Here is a 21,082-nt window from a genome sequence, read left to right on the forward strand (position 1 = left end):
ATCATCCATCATTCACTGACTGAAAGAAAATGTTTGTTTCATGAATCCGAATAGTTGGTTAAATCAAATATAGCGAATCCAAGATAATTTATACATTTAAATATTTTTCATTGCACTCATTCGTAGTCCGACCAAAATTTTTTCCATTCTTTTTTTTAAAGAAAGAATTATTTACTACTTCACTTTTATTTTTATGTAAGTTTGGTAAGTGAATCTGAGAAGTATTAAATAAAGTCGAGTTGTAAAATTTACTAGCTAACGGTAACATAGGGTTTGGAAGTTCCTTGGGGGGCAAATTCGGAAGATCAAAAAAGTTAACGGCAACTTTAGTATAAAATCAAAAGTAGATAGGGATGAAACTCTACAAAGTGAAGCTTAGTGGGCGGCAAGTGCCTAATTTCGCGATTCACATTGCTTTGCTTTGTTGTGCTTTCTCTTCATCGGCGTCAGCAGCAACAGCACTGTCAAATCTTTCTCGCTTCTTTTCGCTATCTTTGCTTCTTCTTTTTTTTCTCAGTCTTCTTTCGTTTTTTAGCTTTTCATTGTTTACGTAAACGCTTTCAGAGTGTCTCTCTCTCTCTCTCTCTGCTTCCATTTTTTTTCTCTCTCTCTCTGTTTGGATCTTCATTTGAATCATCTGGTAGATACCGATTTGAATTTAGAAGCTTGAGAGAAGTTGTGAAGCCATGGCAGCTCCAAAACTAGAAGAGATAAGTCATCCTCCAATGGACCAGCTTCAAGGCTTAGAGTACTGTATTGATTCCAACCCTTCATGGGGTATGTCCATTTTTAGCCTTTTACCAAATCTTTAACTGGTCGTTGTCATTCAGTTTGGTTTTGTATGCTTGTAAGCTCTTTTCACTTCTATTAACTGTTTATCCATTTGAATGCAGGGGAGGCTATCGCTTTGGGGTTCCAGCATTACATTTTGGCGTTGGGCACTGCAGTGATGATCCCTTCATTTCTTGTTCCTTTGATGGGGGGCTCCGACGTGAGTCAAGCTTCAGATTATGTGATTATTTATTCAGTATAATGCCTGATGCATGATCTAGGAAACAAAATGGATATCTTGAAGAAATTAAAAATTTTGAAGTACATTAACCGTGAGCTTTTTTTACAATTTGTATTGTTGATTTTCGTTTTCGTTTTCTTTTTCTTTTTGTTTTTGTTGATTGTGATGGTTCAGGGAGATAAAGTGAGAGTGGTGCAGACACTACTTTTTGTTGAAGGGATCAATACACTTCTGCAAACATTGTTTGGAACTAGGCTACCAACAGTGGTTGGAGGTTCTTATGCATTCATGGTTCCAATCATATCAATAATTCACGATCCATCATTGGCGAGTATTGAGGATAATCATGTGGTTAGTCTATACTCAGCTCTGCACTTGCTTTATTTAATTGAAGCTGGATTCCATTGTGATGCGAAAAAGAGTCCTTCAGTCAATTTTTGTGTGACCCACCTAGTGGCCTTTGCTATTAACTATTGTAAGCGTGTACCTAGAATACATATTACAGGATTGAGTAGAAATTTAAAAATGCCAGCCAAACCAGTGGTGGAATATAAGTATTTGACTCGAGTTCAATAATTGTACTGGGGTATGTTTGAATGACTTTTGTTTTGTCTTTTTTTTCTTCGGTTAAATAGTAACATAAGGATCTTACAACAGATAAGCACAAAGCCACTCACTTATAAGTCAGCTGCCACTATTAACTAAAAGCTAATTTTGGCTCACCCCCATTCACACATACTCTAATCTTGTGGGGGAGTATTAATTTTATTATGCCTTAAAGCAATCGCTAATTGTCTTGTTTGTGTTTATAGAGATTTCTTAACACAATGAGGGCAGTGCAAGGTGCTCTAATAGTGGCATCCAGCATACAGATAATTTTAGGATATAGTCAGCTGTGGGCCATCTGTTCCAGGTGCAACTTTCATCTTAACCGAAGTTTATTTCAATATTATATACTGTTTATTGATGAAATGACTGTTAAACTGTGCATTACAGGTTTTTCAGCCCACTTGGAATGGTCCCAGTTATTTCCTTGGTGGGTTTTGGCCTGTTTGATAGAGGCTTCCCAGTGGTATTGTAACAACTATCAAATGCCATGGACATTTTTGAGTCTTTTGATTTTGACTAGTAATTTCACAAATTGAGATGAAATATTAGAATTTTTGATGTAGTTCACATTTTTTTTTTCAGGTTGGACGGTGTGTAGAAATTGGCATTCCTATGCTTATTCTATTTATAGCCTTCTCACAGGTGTTTTTATCTTTTTTTTTTTAATTATTAATAAAAATTACTCAAAATTTCAGACTTTTTCATACGGAAGAATTGATATACCAGATTAATAGGAAAATAGAGGTTTTCGAGATTGATTTTAGCTTGCACATTGCATGCTACAATGTAATCTATCATTTCACTTTGTTTCAAGTCAGTGGCTAGATACCTTGAACTTTGCGTGAAGGAAATTCAGAATAATTATTTGGACAAATCTGTGGTACCACTGTTGTATGGTACCACAGCTGGATCCAACCATTGGATCTAGCCCACAGTTGTCACCAGAGCTAGATCCAATGGTTGGATCCAGCTGTGGTACCATACAACTGTGGCACCATAGCTGGATCCTAATTATTTATTGCAACATTTGATGTACTTAAACCGAAAAAAAAAAGGTCTTCTAATTCTGTTTTGTTCTTCTGTTATAGTATCTGAAGAATTTTAAGACAAGACATTTGCCAATAATGGAGAGGTTCGCTCTCCTCATAACCATTACAGTGATTTGGGCATATGCACACCTCTTGACAGCCAGTGGCGCCTATAAACATCGTCCAGATCTTACCCAAATGAATTGCCGAACTGACAAGGCCAACCTCATTTCTTCTGCTCCATGGTTAGTACACTTCCCATGCATAGATAAAGATAAAACTATTCTCCCATTTCTAATTTTCCTTGCAGGAACTTGTATAGTATCTAAATCACAGAATTCAAGTTATAAACATCTTTTGGGGAAAAGGTGTAACTCTGCTGACGATAAAGAGAACAAGACCCAGAACTGTTCCTAACTTAGAAAACTAGTCTAATGCCATTTCTGAACTGAATGACTATTTTGATACTTATGTGTGCTTCATGTACTTTCGCATCCATTGCAATCTGCGGAAGTCTCCTTGAACACTAGTAATGAAATACAAAATATATTTCCTATTGAGTCATTGACCTTGAAATTTGCGGCAAACAGGATAAAAATCCCATATCCTCTTCAGTGGGGAGCTCCTACCTTTGATGCTGGTCATGCTTTTGGGATGATGGCTGCTGTTCTGGTCTCATTGATTGAGGTACTACTTGTTGAAATTCAATCAGATTTCAAGTTTTTCTCCAATAATAAGAGTGAAGTTTGCCTTGACAGTCAACTGGAGCATACAAGGCTGCATCACGTCTAGCAAGTGCCACACCACCTCCTGCCCACGTTCTTAGCCGTGGTATTGGCTGGCAGGGAATTGGGATCCTACTGAGTGGACTCTTTGGAACATTGAGCGGTTCTTCTGTCTCAGTGTAAGTTTCTGTTTGATTTTACTTTCAAATTACTCGCTTTCTTATGCAACTTGATTAAATTTGGAGAAAAAAAAAACAGAGAAAATGTGGGGCTTCTTGGAAGCACTCGTGTTGGGAGCCGGAGGGTCATTCAAATCTCGGCTGGATTTATGATATTCTTCTCAATGCTAGGTTAGTGGCAAAGGCATTGCAAATATTTTTATGTGCAATTTCTTCTAGAAACGGTTTTCCATGTTAACCCAATTCCTTTTGTCCATGTTAACTGAATTTCTTAATTGCCGCAGGAAAGTTTGGTGCTTTTTTTGCATCAATCCCCTTCACCATTTTTGCTGCTGTATACTGTGTCCTGTTTGGTCTCGTTGGTAGGTTCCAGGATCTCCATATTGATACTTTTGGTATTAGTCTTATCCTGTCTTCTCTTTTTATCTGACAGTTAAATTCCTTTTTGTTTAAAGCTTCTGTGGGGCTATCATTTTTGCAATTCACAAACATGAACTCAATGAGGAACCTCTTCATCACCGGTGTAGCCCTCTTCTTAGGTTTGTCGGTTCCTGAATACTTCAGAGAATACACTGCCAAGGCTCTTCATGGTCCTGCTCACACCAGGGCTGGATGGGTGAGAGTTTGTCTTCTTGACTTCTTCAATTTTCATGCTTTAATAAATTTTTCTACGTGTGAACAAATTAAAGATAATAAATATATAGACCTTTCTAAGTCACAAAGAGTTCTTTCAGCTGATAAAAAATTGTATGAAGAAAGAAAATTCGGACTCTTTAAAGTTTCTGAGAAACTTTCTGCTACTGCTAAGCTTGTATGTCAAGATTGCCAATTCCAATCATCGCTGCCTTAACTTGTGCTTTTTTATTGGCCAGTTCAATGACTTCCTGAACACCATATTCTTCTCATCTCCAACTGTTGCGTTGATTGTCGCTGTTTTCTTGGACAACACACTCGATTACAAGGACAGTGCCAAAGACAGAGGCATGCCATGGTGGGTTAAATTCCGCACATTTAAAGGAGACACCCGGAATGAGGAATTCTACACCCTCCCTTTCAACCTCAACCGTTTCTTCCCTCCATCATGAAGTAGCGTCATATTAAAAGAGGCTGTCATTTCTAGAAAAGAAATGATAACTCCGAGCTACTGCAGAGAAGACTTGAGACAGAGATGGATATGTTTTGCATGGCAGAGAAATGATGACTCTGGTTTCTCTCCCTATTTTCATCTCATATGTAAATTTAACTCGAATTATTTGGGTTTAATGCAATAATTTATTCTTTGTTCCCTTGCAACCAGTTTGATTTACTTAACGACAGCGTTACCATAATGAAGAGGATCTAACTTGTTTTTGTGATGACACTAGAACCATTAACCGACCACCTAAAATTCCTATCGTATCATTGGTTATCATTGTTTCTGATGACTAAATGAACAAAATAAGAGAATCTTATCTTTAATGTCGATCAAAAATGATTTACATTGATCAAAACTTATTGAATCATCGACTAAAAACTGGGAAGTATCAGAGAAAAAAAGGGGACACGTTAGTGGTGGGCATTTCTTGTTCAACATTTGAATTTCATTTTCAATGGAATGCTTCATGGGAGTAGTGGCCGAGTGAAAAACAATTTCAGAAGGGTAAAAGCGCCTCAAAATTCACTCAGCTGCAGAATGTCCTAAGTTCTGCACATACATTCTGGGGACCTTGGTTGTCGATAAATGCTTCGTCCAAAACCCCTTACTCGTACCCTTTGACCTTCCTCAATCATCTTTCTTACTCTATCTTCAAAATCATTCCATCTTATGGTGCTATTTTCTGACAAAATTGCTGCAAGCCTCTTCTTGTTAGGCCGCAAAGTAGGAGCCTGCCCATTCCCATAGTAAGTTCGAAAACCAGATACAAGGGATGACAATTGGCTGCCAGAGTCGGTCATGGCAAACACATCAGCAGTTGCACAGGCAATAAAATCCAGTGCTGCCAGCTGCATGCAGAGCAATTTAAACAATGTTACTTAACACCAAAGTTCAAATGCGGCACACAGAGTGCTTGTTTAAGCATCTTCAAGTCAATTGCCCAAAGAAATGCAGGAAACTTACGGAGTATTAGATGATTACAAAAGAATAAGCTAATACTAATTTACCTGAGACGAGAAATTCCTGAAAGGTTCAAGCTCACTTGGTGTGAGGAGCGTTTCCTTTGTTACCAAATTTGGATAGAGGCTGGTAAAAGCCTGCATCCTGGAATTTGCTCCATATATTTGAGAGCCTGCCAGATATATGTAAGTTCCATGTTTAAAACCAAGAGCAGAAAGAAGAAGTGCTGCCTCTTCTGGTGTCAGCGGGCACCTTCCCAATTTTCTCAACTCCTCAGGAGAAATAGGCCTGCAAACATCAATTGAGACAGATTAACAAACTATAATATGTACACTGAATAACAAATGAAAATTAAAACTTGAAAAACCAATCAAATACTTTGAGCTCTTCAAGCGTTCAATCAGCAGAGGGAAATGGATTTCTCTGTACGCTTGAAGTTCTTTTCTCTCGCTTTCTCCTCCGCCAAAATCACATTGGGAGTAGGCCACCATGTCCTCTTCAAATCTTAAGTGTAAAGCAAGATATCTATATGAACCTCTTGCAACCTCATGGTGTTTGGAGGGAATGTTAGGCATGTAGTTTCCTAGCAGTTGTTTGTCTAGCATACTGCGAGCAGAATCATGCTTCCTAATCCTTCTGACCAGTAATGAAGCAGCTTCTTGAATTTTTGGCACAAACTTCAATGCATGGAAGTTACATTTGCACCTTAGTCTCTGTAAGAAGTTCAAGAAGATATATATGAATATGACACCAAGATTAGAATTTCTGAAAATGAACAAAGCACAGATAATAGCTATCTTGCCAAAATTAAACCTAAATGAATGTCCTTAACCTGAAGCTTAGAAGGCAATGGATCAAAACCTAGTCGATTTCCATATCCAAGGAAATGAACAACTCCATTCCGCACTAGAATCGGAAGTACTTTTCTAACATAATCAATGGGTTTTGCCTCCTTTGCAATATCTGCATCAGTAATCTGAGAAAAAGCTAGGCAAATGATTTAAACAATATTCTTAGAAAGGAGTGTGCATTGTTGATTCGAACTGAGCACAGAAACTCAGAAGATAACTTACTAGGCTACCAATTGCTTCAATATCTATGGATTTCAGAGGAGAAGGAAGCTCTTTGACAATATTTACTTCATGCTTCAACACACTGATAAAATACTCCTCTTGGTAGATGTCACCAAACTGGCTGCAGTTCCGTTAAAAAACAACATGGTGTGAACATTTTGCTGCTGAAACATTAACTGCTTGAACATTTCCCAATTGGCTGCAACTACAAGTATATTGTGGAAAATACTACAGGCATTTGATCTATTATTCTGAATTCAGCAATTTTTCCCATATTATTTGTCACCCTATGATAGAAATACTAGAAAAATGGAATGGATATTCTCCTACTCAGATAATGACATTAATGAAATGACAAACAACCAAAACTTTTCATTACAATAACAGATATAATAGCAGACCTAGGATCCTTCCATACATTGCTGTAAAGAAATCTTGGAAGAACGAGAGTCGCGTTAAGCAGAGATGCCACTGCAACGGCATTGCAGATCTGCAGGAAATGACAACGTGTTACGAAAGTGTGTAACTGCAATTAAGAAAGCAAGAGAGTGAGTGTAGATAAATCTACACTCAAAACACTTATCTGCAGGTAATCAATCACAAAATGATGATTCGATCAAAATCTGCTGGGTATACTTGAATAACTACTAACAGAAAATAACTCAACAAATGGTGTCTATGATGTAGAAATCAAAATCACTGGTGACCTTAGCCACAAAAAGATTGCATAAATGGGTTTCTTTAAATATGGAAGAAATCTTTCTTTTCTCTTGGGTGGTCAAAAGAATATAAAACAAAGCAGCTTCGATACTTACAGCGACACGCTGTTGATTGAGACCACCGTTTGCACTCACCATTATGTAACCATTACTTTCGTCATGTTTCCCTATCTCAATGACACAAAATGAAGGAATTAATCAAATTGTCAGTTACTGTAAATGCAGCAATAATTTGAATACTTACATGAATTAATCTGGAGCCAAGAACTGTTAGTTACCTGGATTTGGAGGTCTTCTGTCAGAACATGGTTTCCATGAAGACGCCTGCTTGTATGGTTCCTTCCAGAAATCTGATTTCTTTGGCTTGAACTCTTTCTAAGGCATATTAAAAGCTTCAGATTTTGAGGGGAAAGAAGAGTACCATTCATGCACTGTGAATGTAAATGTACTGCTAACATGGAATCTATGAAGCAAACCTCTGTAAGAGCACTGGAAGCCAAACTTAGAAGTCGACCATACATCTTTACAGGTAGTTTCTCTTTGTTAGTATGGGCGACCTTGCGATCATCCTTCAAAGACATGCAGTGGAACGTCATAACAATTAATCACTAATGGTAAATCAATTATCAATGGCTGCTTGTCATTTATCTGCAGAACAAAATTTTGGGCTAGATAATTACAAGTCCTACCTTAAGCCCTTTCGAATTTTTTGAGGTTGAACTATGCTGAAGATTTATGGAATCAAAAATTGACACCATAAGAGAATCAAGCAGGAAAAAGAAACCCACCAATACGAAAATATAAGCAATAGATCTAACATTCTTATGAAACCACATATGCCTTTTCCCCACATGGGCTCCCTTACAAGAAGAGCTAAACTTGCCAGAATCACTTTTCAACCCATTAAGCAGAACGACTTTTGAATTCCAATTATGATCTCCTCCTGACATTCTCCTCCCAATAGAAGGATCACTCGCAGGTACATTTTCTGAACGTCTAATCTGATATTCCTTCATCCCAGAATCACCGTAACAAATTTCTTCAGAAAATTCAAGTAACAAGAATTCAACACTACACAACCGCCATAACAATGTCATACACGATGAGAGATATGTTGAACAAAATAATAAGGAGTTATAACAGCATGAATTCAAACTGAAGCTAAGAAGTAGGTAACAGCGATTTGTATAAGCAGATGAGTGAAACCCAAGTAAGATATGAAAACACAATACAAACTAACCTTGGAAAACAAGATTCCATGTCATTAACAACAACTCACCACCAAACACAACAAACCATCGTTTTCCAGCTATCTGCCCAATTCGGAACCCCAAGTTTTTGAACTAGAAAAGAAAGAACAAGACATTTGTGACAAAACTGAAACTGCCATTGAAAAATGAAACTGACGTGGCTTTGTCAATTTGGCGGTAAGACGAGAACACGTCTTAAATTTTGATCATCCTCTTGTTACGTGACATTGACGAAATTTACATTTTCATTGAACAGGAATAATGAAAATTATTAATATAATGAATAAACTCCATTCCTCTTAAATCTCGTTGCGGATTGCATAGGCATGTGATCGACTTGATTGAGTATTAACCACGGCCGCAGGGCTTCAATAAATCAGGTCGTTATCCATTTTCTTTTTCAGTAAATAATAATAAAAAAATTATTGTTGTTGTGCGGAAACATATGATTGCGGACATTAATTACTTCCATTAATTGCAATTGGCTTTTGCATTTTTATTCAATCAGTTTGTACGGATATGGAATAATAATAATTCTCCCAGACTCTACAGTGAAAGCGTTTTCTGTAACATGAATTAACATTTATCATCAACAATAAGAGAAGAAAATTGTTCTAAATCTTTCAGCTTTTATATTATCTCCGGCCTTTTTGGAATTGGCAAGCAATTTGACTCTAAAATTAACATGTCTGCAGTTTAGTTTTACCAAATTACTTAGTTAACCATTTATAACTCAGCCATAAACTAGTTAAATAATAGTGCCTGAATGAAATAATATCTAAAATTAAGGGAAAGCACAATAACATAAGGCCATTTGAAAATAAATAAAACGGATTAAAAGTACCATTGTTGAAAATTAAAAAAAAAAAAATTGAACTGATAGCATTCCACCTTTGTTTCCCAAAAAGTTTGCCAACATATCATTACTTCTTCATAAGAAAGCAAATTAGAATAAGGTCAAAGCAGAGATTATATTGTGATTGATATTTTAGTTTATGATTAAAATTAGATTATATTTCACTATGGTATGATCGATATTTTATTTGCAGTAGCTGTCTTAAAATAAGAGTAAAACAAGGCAAGAGCGAGCTAGCACCTAGGTTTGAAGAAGAACCATCTCCCATGAAAGCAAGATGCTGCATAGAAATTAGAAAGAAAAGGAATCAAATTGACATTCGACCGCCTTCTGCCGTACCATTATTTACAAGAAATTTGACTCTGATTTTTATCAGTTTCATTCAAGATAAACAAATAATCTTCATTTGACAATCAAAAGAGATCTAGCTTGTAACAAAGCGTAATTTTTTGGAATTAATTAGTTGGTGATGTACAATCAATGGTGGCAAAGGTCCCTGTTTGTGTCACAATGGCTTCTTCGGCTAATAACTTTGCAATGCGAAAATCACTCAAACAAGTGACCATGTTTTTCATCTAGTAAAATACTACTGGGCTTCGAGTCATAGTGAACTAAGAAGTTCAATAACCAAAGCGGAAATATTGTAAAGCAGATGTAGCATCTATCATGATGTTCAACCTTTGTAATATATCTGGAAAACAAATAATTATTATAACCATTCTCTAAAGCCCCCTTTGGACAAGTACTTTTGCACCACGTTTAAATGTTCATTTAAACAACTACTGATGATTTTGACGATGTTTTGATTGATGAATACTTTTTATTACTTCACATTCAACAGCAAAGCTCTTAAATGCTCTTTCAAGGTACAAGTGAAACACCTTTACTTCAAGCTCTTCCCATTCTAAAGTCTTCCCTTGTAAATAGAACCAGCACCCTTTCCCGAGTTGTTTGTGAGCACTGAACCCATATGTTGCTCTATAGGGTTCTTAAAATTAAGAGATTAAAACAAATGGATCATCTCAACCGTATTGTTTCATCCTCTTTTGACAAGGATAATTAAAGGAGCGATGATAATAATGGACGAAGCTCAATTCAACTATAAGAGGTATAGCTTATGCTTTGTTTGGTATTGAAATACAAGTTGATAGTATGTGGTAAGTATGACTTCTAAATAATAATTTTAACAAAAATATTAAAATATTATAAAAATTTTTAAATATATATATGAAATAAATTTGATTAAGCTTCAAAACTACATCAAGCAAATTATAATTTAAAAGTTACAAATGTCCAATCATAATACAAACATGACCTTATTTTACTGGACTTTTTGTAGTAAGTAAGAGGTCTAGCACTTAGTCTTCTTTCTTCTCTTAAAAAAATAATAATAAAAGGAGATCCATGACTGAGGAAAACAGAGATAGCAGCTAGATCTGAAGAATCGTCTCCAATAGAAGCAAGATAAACATATCACGTCCATACTTGTTTGCACGACATTACCGTTGTTTCATTCCTCATTCATGCATGTCCACTGTCAACAGTTTAGTCAGATTAAACAGATAGTTGCTGAAAGCAGATATTAGAATCTAGTGCCATCCGAAAACATGTAATAGAACTATTGACGATAAGAGTTAAGGTGAAAACAGAGTAAAGAAGAGCTGGAATTGAGACATGCATAAACAAGAACCATCTCTTATGAAAACAAGATATCTGCTTTATCTGAATACTCTAATGGATCTTCTTCACATGAGATTTTAGTTCATGGGCAATGGAAATACAAGAAAATTAACTTTTAATTACAATACCTTTTATCACTTGAATTTTCTATATTTGTAAGCAACGTGTTTCTGATTTTCAGAAGTTTAGTCAAAGCTTCTTTTATGTTGATCCTCTCCTCTGCAGACTCTCTTGTACATTGCATAGCCAAACTCAAGACTGATGATACACACTGTTCCTTTGCTGTCAAATACGCATCCTCTTTTTGCAGTAAATTGATGTCCACAACATTGATAATTTTACCATGCAAGGAATCATTAACCCGACTCTTCAAGCTTATTTCCCCGACAAACAATTCATCAGTTGGCTTCTTCTTCGTAAAAGTTTCCATCAGTATGATGCCATAGCTGTAAACATCTCCCTTTCTTGATAGTTTCCATTCTCATCCGTACTCTGTGTATAATATGAATTACATCGTTAGATAAATCAATAATCTTTTGAAAGGAAAAGAAAAAAGTCAATAACATGGGAATCTCAACAGCAAGCAAAAGTTTTGAATTTGAAAAACCTGGTGCCATATAACCAATTGTAGCGAGAGTCTGCGTTTGAGTCATAGATGTTTCGTCACCTAAGAGCTTCGAAATGCCAAAATCACTCAAACAGGCAACCGTGCTTTCATTTAGCAATATGTTACTAGGATTTAAATCACAATGGATAATAGGAGTGGGGTGATCATAATGAAGATATTCCAACGCTGAAGCAACATCAATCACCATGTTCAGTCTTTGTAGAATGTCGAAACTGCGGTTCTTATTGTACATCCAATTCTCCAGGCTGCCATTAGGCATGTATTCTAATACCAATGCTTTAAAATGATCACTTGAACAAGTGCTGATGATTTTGACAAGATTACGATGGCGAATACTTCCTAGAATTTCACATTCAGCATCAAAACTTCTAAGAGTCCCTTCAAGCTCAAGGTTAAATACCTTTACTGCGATCTGCATCCCATCTGAGAGTGTTCCCTTGTAAACCGAACCAAAACTCCCTTTACCAAGTAGATTGTTTTCACTAAACCCATCTGTTGCTCGAAAAAGTTCCTGGTATGAAATTCTTCTCCATGTTACTTCAGGCGACATTTCTTCATCAATTTGCAATCCAGTGTTTCTTTTTCGTCTTCTGATAAGCACAACTGAAAGAGACAGAACGAGTAATATTGATGCAGCAATTGGAAAAACATAAATAAATATATTCTTATGGGTTTTCCTTGCTATCTTATTACTTTTGGCTTTGCAAGCAGGGAATTTCAGCTCGGGGGCACCACATAATCCCTTATTTCCCACGAACGATTGAGATGAGAAATTTGTAAATGGCCCTCCGTGAGGAACTTGTCCTTGCAGTCCATTGAAAGACAAATTTAAAAACTTGAGAAGCGAGAGTGCTTTCAACGAATTCGGGATTTCTCCAGATAGATTATTACTAGACATATCCAAGAAGTTCAGGCTAGTCAAGCCGCCTAATGAATCAGGAATTGAGCCTTGAAATTTGTTTTCCGCCAAGGAGAGATGCTGCATATTCTTTAGGTCTCCAATTGAGCTTGGGATTTCACCTGACAAGTCATTTCTTGATAAATCTATTTTTGTCACAACCTTCAAATTCCCAATCTCCACTGGCAGAGTTCCATTAAGAGAATTTGATGACAAGTTGACATTCAGGATATCTCTAAGGCTCCACAAAGATGAGGGAATTACAGAAGTCAGTCTGTTGAATCCCAGTGAAAGGGTTCTCAGAGAAATGAGACTATCTAAGCATTGCGGTAGCGACCCATTTAGCTCATTGCCATCCGAGTAGAATTCACTTAAACTCCGCAAACCACAAAGATCAGTAGTAATTGATCCTTGTAATTTGTTATGCTGAAGATACAAACCTTGGAGCTTTTGCAATCTTCCAATTGCTTTGGGAATGGATCCTGTGAGTTCATTTGTCTCCAGGTGCAATGTTGTCAAGTTGTTTAAGTTGCCAATTTCTGATGGAATGCTTCCCTTAATGTTGCAAGCAGATAAATACAGCACGTCCATAGCATTTGAGAGATTTCCAATAGAAATTGGCAGGACACCGCTGAGGGGATTCTCTGACAGAATTAATTTTCTCAAGTCTTTGCAATTTGTCAAAGAAGTGAGAAAGCCAAGTTCATCATAGGGATGGCAAAATCCTCCACGGGTTTGGGCCCCATGGAGCCCCACCCCAAATGGAAAAAATTTTGATTAATTTTGGGGAATGGAGTGGGGAGTGGGGGGAAAATAATCCCCAAATTCTTAATGGGGTGGGGTTTGGTTTTGTACTCCCCACCCCAATCCCCATTATATATAAATATATTTTTAATTCTTGTTTAATAATTTTTATTTTATCAATTATAATGTCAATTAATAATTTTTTTTTTAATTTTTATGCAACATAAACAATATATGAATGAAAGAAAATCCTATAATATTTTTCAACTCTGAAACATTGTTATATTTTCTTTTTTTTTTTAAGGTGCTACGCTCTTTAAATATTTTTCACTTTTAATATCATTTTAAGATATTGTTTCAAATTTTTAGATATTTTTTTAAAAGAATTTAAATACTTTATAATATGATGATGATTTTATTTTAAATCTCTAATTTTTAACTTACTAAAATAATATATTTATACATATTATAAAATAGATAAATGAGGGATGGGGTGGGGATGGGGAAATCATTCCCTACATGGGGATTCTCCATCCCCACCCCACTAAATTTATTGGGGAATGGGGTGGGGAATGGAGGCAAAAATTTCTAACGGGGTGGGGAATGGGATAGGCCTCCCCACCCCCACCCCACTTCATCATAGCCAAAAGATACAGCTATCAAATTATTTGCCCCAAAATTGAGCCATTGGAGGTATCTCAAATTACCAAGTGAGTTGGGAATGAAGCCAGAGAATAAGTTATAGGGCATGTCAATGAGAGTAAGCATAGAAGCATTGGAGATAGAGCTAGGGATAGGTCCAGTGAGTCTGTTTCCTCCAAGGATAAGTTGTTGCAGGTTTGGAAGCGAATGGCCAATGTTTGACGGGAGATTGCCTAAGAGGTTATTAGCAGTTAGTGAAAGGACAGTTAACGAGGAAATATTGATGATTTCGGGCGGGATAACACCAGTAAGTCTATTACTTGATAAAGCTAATACTTGCAGACCTTGTATTTCACCTGCCACGTCATGAATAATGGTGCATTAATCTAAATGCTCCAAGTCCCTTCTCACAGAAGTGACCAAACAGGGCAGCAGAAAGAACAAAAGCATCTACCAATAAAATCAAACCCAATAAAAGTAAACATATGAATAAGCGGGTATGTATTTGTATAAATATTGCGATTTTTGTAACCATGCATGATTGCAATTTTTATAACAAAAGTATACATGTATATTAGGATTCTATTAAATTGTCACACGGCTGATGTGATACGCACAATGAACAAATTTAGACTTTCTCATAAAGAGATCAAATTATTAGTCTGTTAATTCAAGTTGATAAGACTGCCCCCCAAATTTTGACTTAAAAAAAAAAATTATTATATCCATTTCACACACTCATCAGTAATTGAAAGATCAATTCTGACAAAATTTGAAAAGGACAATCCTAGGTATAATTTGATCTCATAAAGAGATCAAATTATTGTTTGATATTTTTAAAACACGATCCTAGGTAGAATCTTCCATATACCTTTCTAAAGCATCTAATTGTTGTTTAACTCGATCAGGGCAAAGCTATAAAGAAGGCTTAACCCTGGCTGTAGGCGGGGTTAGTTTCTTGAAAAAACTAATTAATTAATTATAAATTTATTCTTTTTAAGAACTTATAGTAAAATATAAAAACTTGTTTAAATTTTTGACTAATTGATCTAATTATCCAAAGTTTAAATTCTTTAAAAGTCAGCTGTTCAAGTCATCAAGTTACCACCTCATGAGTGACAGTCAGCTTCTGCTGCACTCGGATGCTCATACTGTTTTTAAATTAGTTATTAGCTTATACTTTTGTCAAATATTTTTGATAAAATAATTAATAATTCTCTAATGTATTATTATTGCACACAATATAATTCAGATACGATAATATATGAGTTTTCTTTTTTGAAGAATCGGATAAAATTTTATCGATAGTGTTTTTTTTTTATGTATTGTACTTTTATAGTTTTATTATTAGTTTTTTACTTGTCTAGTATATTTTAATAATTTCATTTGTATATAAATTTTTTTTTTGAGAAGTAATTGAATTTAAAAAAAATATAGCCCACCTAAAAAAATAGTGATAGCTTCGCCATTGAACTTGATCTAGCGCAGTGGAGACTCATAATTACACCCATAGAAAAACCTAAAACGTACCTGTCAGGTTGGTATAGACGAGATATAGTCCCTTGAGCATGGTTATGTTCCCAATTTCTATAGGAATGCTTCCTATGAAATTATTGACGGACAACGATAGAATTTTTAGCTGTTTGCATTCAAATAAAGTTGATGGGATTTGTCCTGAAAGCTGGTTATACGCCAAATGAAGCTCTTCCAAGTGGGAAGAAACCTGAACATATTCTCAGGGAGGGCACCGGCCAGGCTGTTGTACTGCATATCAATGTTTTGCAATGAAGATGTGTTGTAGATGGAGGGCATGGGACCTGAAAACTGGTTGTTACTGAGATCAATAGCCAACAGTGAAGGTATGTTCAAGATCGAGGATGGCACGTGACCCTGAAGCTGGTTAAAGCTGAGATCAAGAGTGAGCAATGAAGATATGTTGCAAATGGAAGGTGGGATTGTTCCTATGAAACTGTTACCATCTAGATACAGGTGTTCAAGTTTAGGGAAAGAATCCAGCCATGGCGGAATTTCTATGCTGCTGAAGTTGTTGGATCTAAAGCTAAGATATTTTAACCTGCGCAGATTAGATAACTGAATTGGAAGAGTACCAGAGAAACTATTGTTTGTGACATTTAGCAAACTAAGGAATGACAGGTTTCCAAGCTCCGGAGGGATGGTGCCTAGTAGACCCATATAAGCAAGATTTAAAGCTGTGACTCTGCGGTGACGGGGGCTGCAAGTGACACCAAACCAGTTGCAAACAGAAGTGTTTGTGGACCAGTTGGAGGCCAATACATTGAGAGGATCATTAGTGACGTGAGCTTTCAGGGCAAGAAGAGCTGATTGGTCTCTGCCGACGTTGGTGACTGCATGAGCGATTCCAAAAGTGAAATAGTACACTAAAAATGCTTCAGCAAGAATGGAAAGACAAGCTTTTGCCATCTGGTATTTAGGAATAGAGGTAGATGAAACTGGAAACTTCTGGCAAAGAAGGCGGATTGATGTGGATGCATGAAAAATGAAATTTATTGAGATTATTAAATACAACGAAGAGGAGAATTCAACGTTAGTATAAAAAATTTGTGAGCGTTATCGGACAATTACAGGATTTGACAAGTGCAACGAAGAGATTAATATAATACGTGAACTTCAACCCTTCCTTTTCCGGAGCAAACGGTTTGGTCAAGCATTAGAGAACTACTGTTGAAATTATTTATACACAGAGACGCCAAATTAGTCAATTATACTGTTTACTCTAGAATAGTAGATTATCGTTAGCTCCTTAATTAATTAATTTGTTATCATATTGTTTACTGTCTTGCTTCTTTCCAAAAATTAATTCAGTATGCTTGCACATTTGTTTTCCTTTATCTTGTTTCGACTCATTTAATCAAACAACAACAGCCGTTCTTTCTTCCAATCCTCTTTAGAGATACTCTCCTTTATTGACTAATTTACGTAATAATGATGTTTTCTGCTGGTGACAAAAAGACATTAATCAGGACGTACGTTTACTTATTGAACTTTGAACAGGATGTATAAATTAATAAATTGGGGGGGGTTAGAACTTAGAACGGAACGGATGGACAAACTGATGTGTTATTTTACATTTTCGAATTTTATTCCAATTCTTTTAAAGATACCGTATAGATCATCGACTAAGTGTGTGTTTGATACATAAGATTGCGTCGTGGTTTTTGAACTTTATTTGTGAAATTAAATATAGTTTATGGGCAGGGACGTAGCCAGGATTTTGATTGAGCCAGGGCATATTTAAAATCAAACATGACTCGAATGCGCGATTGCTCGTATCATAAGTCCCCATTTGAGAAAATGTATTGTGGGCCCTATAAACTCCAAATGGGAGCTTGCCACATGTATAATTGTGCTATTTATAGAGTGCGTCTGTATGCATCTAATTGAAACCCCTATTTAAAGTATAATATATTTTTAAAAATTTAGATAGCAATATATAACATTACAACTATAATATTCATTGATAATAAATTTACTTATTACAATGGTTCTCCGTGAAAACTCCTCAATGGGATTTTATGAGTTGAAAATAATGCATTATCACTATAAGCAAAAATATTTTTTTCAATATACAAGACTAGGTTATTATTTAATTTGCTCTTAAAATCTTTTAATAATAACAAAAATATTAATATATTGCAACACACAAAACAAATATGAAATGCATGATAAAATTATAAATTTTAAAACTAGACAAAAGATTAATTAGAAAATTAAAAATTAGAATTAGGTAGACTTACAACTTATGGTTCAGTGTTGAAAGACTAAATAATTGATTTTACTTGAATAAAAAATAAAAAGATTAAAGACCGGTCCATTAACCATTATACTAACATTTTGTTATGATTGTTTTTTATTTTAATATTTGTTCTTGTGTCTTTAATCAAGTTTCATGAAATGTTAATAACTAATTAAATTATTTATAATTAGAAATTTAAACTAGGGACAATATGAAATATTTTAAAATTACTGGAGTCAATTTTAAATTTTACAATTCAACTGGGGCATTTTTCATAAATAACAAAAAAACTACAATTTTTTAGTATCATTATAAAAAAAATTTTAAAGCCAGCTGGGGCCGGTGCCCCACCTCGTCCCATGCTGGCTCCGTCCCTGTTTATGGGTATTTGATAAGGATCATGACTTTCTATTACAGTTACAAATCAAGTGGAAAAAAAAAATTGACTTAATTATAAACAAAGTGAAACAACTATGCAAGAAGTAATATATGAATTTTTATATATAAAAATGGATGGAATTAAATATAACAAATAAAAAATAAAAAACAGCTGTCACAACCCAGCTGTAGCAGCTGGACACTGTCCCAAATGTTACTTTAAAATGTTGAAACTCAAGAACATATATATTGCCGGGAGAGGGGGTGGAAAATTAAGAGGAAAAATTGACAGCTGATTATTTGAAATATATGTATTTTGATGACCTCTGATATGTCATGGACGATGGACTCATATCTAATATCTTCATATTAGTCATTTTTGCGGTGATGCATCACCAGTCGCCACTAGAAAGTGTTAGACGTAGGTTGACTTCATTTTACGTCATTAATATAATATTCATCCACGGTGTCTTTACTCAAGTTATCAAATGATGATTAAAATTTTCCATTATATAACCCGGGCACAAGTTGTGAATCGCAAATGCGTTTATGTAAGCATTAGTTATATGTTACGTATGATTCTCCCGCCCGCAAGAGGCCGGTTTTCGTTTGTTTTGTCAACTTACATTACAATGAGTCGTGTGTGTATTCAAAGTAGGAAAAGGTTGATGTCTGCGTTGGCATGGGCTTCAGTTTCACGTTCTCAACTGAGCCCAAACAGAACTTCTAAGATCTGGGCCCGGTAGTAGAACATTGGGTCGGATCAAAACGACCCATTGGTTACGTTATTGCTTGACAATTGAGCTCCGATTAAATGCTTTGTGCGTACAGTCAGTCAGTCAATCATTTCGGATTGCTCCTGATCCTATGAGATTGTTGCAGCAGCTACGGACCTTCGATTGGCGAGCCTTTACTGCAAAAATCTCTGAGTGTTGCTGTAGCTCAACATCAAATCAACTCTCTGTTTGAACACGTATCCTTATCTAATTCTTGGCGGTAATTGTCAAGTTGCTTTACAATCCAGCACCGCAAGACCTGGCTACAGAAGCCTACCAAAGGCTCAGAGCTGCCTCTGTATGAAGACTAGGACCTGCGCAGCTCCTCTAGCGGAAAAAAAGAAAAAAAGAAAAAGGAAAATACATCTCAATTTTGACTCTGACCAAGACAAACCGACTCACTCCGCCACCTTGGTCAAACTTACAATAGTGATTTATGAAGAAATAATAGGTGTAGAAGATTAAAATCATTCAACTCCAAGTGGGCAGAACTCTTTTCACTATGCTTCAGATTTCTGCTCCGTAATCAAAAAGGCTTCAGGCTAAAGGTTAATAAAGTGACCGAAAGTTAATTTGAAACCCCAAAAATAGTTTTTAATATTGGCTCAGTTTTAGCTTTTTGAACGGCAAGTTTCTTTTGTCCTTTTTGGAAGAATGAACCTACATGCATCTCTCTATTTAAGAAGTTTACTGTATATATATATATATTAATCAATTGTAGGTTGACAAATCAATTGTGGATTGACAAATAATTTCTCTCAAGAATATAAATAGAGTAAATATATTTAATTATAAAAATAAAAATTTAGATTATGTTATAATGAAATTCATTTAATTTAATAATAATATTAAGAATTTCAACATTTGAGTCTCTACTTAATTTCAATGTCATATGTTATTTTTTTTTTAATGATGGATTTGATAGGTTATAAAATTATTGAGAAGCCACTATACAATAAATGAATACTATATTAATTGGAAGTTCATTGAGATTTAAATGTTAGGAACTCAAATTGGAATTTAAATATTGAGGTGTCTAGCATTTGCTTTAAATTTAATCTATTAAATTCTAAAATATAAAGATTTAATTTGTTTGTAGAAACATAAAAATAAAAAAATAATAATAATAATAACTTAAAGGAAACCTAACAATTGGACTTATGAACAAAATATGGGTTGTGAAACAGAATAAATATGAGATTGGATTGAGGTATTTGCACAAAGCGAGGATGACATGCGTGGGAGCTTTCTTCACTAAACAAAATCAAAGAATGGGGAATGCGAATGCGAATGCGTCCAGGTGCATGAGAAGCTTTCAAGTCGTTAGGCGTTTCCAAATAAGCCATGATGACTGAAACAAAGCATGCCAGACTCATTTTTGCTAATGTTTTTCTCATGCTTCTCGCTCTCATCATATCGGTATCTTAATTAGGTTGCTAATCAGACCACTGTAAAGCAAAAATTTGCCCTTCCAACTCCAATTACTCATTTTATACCCCGACCCAGTAGATTTTGTTTTCTTTTATTATAGTCCTCCCCTGCCTACAAGAACGAGAAATCAAAAATTTAGTTTATAAGAGGTAATTTAACAATAAATTCAATATAAGTGATCGTAACTTTAACTCATAAGGCGCAGGAGCTTAAATTTTTCAATCTTATTAAATATTTTAAATAATAAATGTAATTTAGAGGATTGGAATTTTTTTTTTTTTTTCCTAAAAATCAAGTATGGGCAGTTGACCACAGTTATCCAATGCCAGCTCCCGTCCTCGCCGACCCGTCCTTTGCTATCGTTTGGGAAGCTATTTTTCATTGAACTTTCCCAATTCCCAGCGTACGCATGCCCTTCCAGAACTCAAGTTGAAAAACCAAATTTCTATTCCTGAAGTTATAAAAAATATTATATTAATTAGAGAAAGCTTATAAAATATTATAGCTTGCTCCCTAATATAACTAAACGAATCGTTTACAAATGCAACCATCTACTGCATGGGGTATCATAATTGTAAATAAAG

At 35.4% G+C, this 21,082-nt stretch overlaps 3 protein-coding genes across 4 annotated transcripts; 1 reads left to right on the plus strand and 2 right to left on the minus strand.

Moving 5' to 3' along the window:
* The first annotated feature begins 378 nt into the window (after positions 1-378).
* LOC102607784 (nucleobase-ascorbate transporter 2) lies at positions 379-4,849 on the plus strand. The gene is made up of 13 exons (XM_006467569.3): positions 379-777; positions 894-991; positions 1,187-1,363; positions 1,825-1,925; positions 2,009-2,084; positions 2,204-2,263; positions 2,710-2,894; positions 3,240-3,336; positions 3,408-3,553; positions 3,633-3,724; positions 3,838-3,915; positions 4,009-4,169; positions 4,426-4,849. Exons 1-13 carry the CDS (start codon positions 687-689, stop codon positions 4,636-4,638), a joined length of 1,575 nt encoding a protein of 524 aa, XP_006467632.1. The 5' UTR covers positions 379-686; the 3' UTR covers positions 4,639-4,849.
* A 75-nt stretch (positions 4,850-4,924) lies between these two features.
* LOC102607492 (O-fucosyltransferase 8) lies at positions 4,925-8,764 on the minus strand. 2 transcript variants are annotated; one of them, XM_006467568.4, is made up of 10 exons: positions 8,130-8,764; positions 7,917-8,009; positions 7,719-7,815; positions 7,537-7,607; positions 7,123-7,211; positions 6,722-6,842; positions 6,481-6,624; positions 6,027-6,361; positions 5,696-5,936; positions 4,925-5,536 (listed from the first exon to the last, which is right to left on the minus strand). In XM_006467568.4, the coding sequence occupies exons 1-10, from the start codon at positions 8,535-8,537 to the stop codon at positions 5,231-5,233; spliced, it is 1,905 nt and encodes a 634-aa protein (XP_006467631.3). In that variant the 5' UTR covers positions 8,538-8,764; the 3' UTR covers positions 4,925-5,230. The 2 variants fall into 2 exon arrangements, with proteins under 2 accessions (XP_006467631.3, XP_052291583.1); XM_052435623.1 differs by having other exon boundaries at positions 7,719-7,811; positions 8,130-8,146.
* A 2,860-nt stretch (positions 8,765-11,624) lies between these two features.
* On the minus strand, positions 11,625-16,580 carry LOC107175457 (receptor kinase-like protein Xa21). The gene is made up of 4 exons (XM_015526871.2): positions 15,830-16,580; positions 15,669-15,740; positions 14,204-14,494; positions 11,625-13,396 (listed from the first exon to the last, which is right to left on the minus strand). The coding sequence occupies exons 1-4, from the start codon at positions 16,578-16,580 to the stop codon at positions 11,625-11,627; spliced, it is 2,886 nt and encodes a 961-aa protein (XP_015382357.2).
* Between the last annotated feature and the right edge of the window lie 4,502 nt (positions 16,581-21,082).

This window comes from Citrus sinensis, chromosome 2 (genome assembly GCF_022201045.2).
Source record: "Citrus sinensis cultivar Valencia sweet orange chromosome 2, DVS_A1.0, whole genome shotgun sequence".
In the NCBI taxonomy this organism is placed as follows: domain Eukaryota; kingdom Viridiplantae; phylum Streptophyta; class Magnoliopsida; order Sapindales; family Rutaceae; genus Citrus; species Citrus sinensis.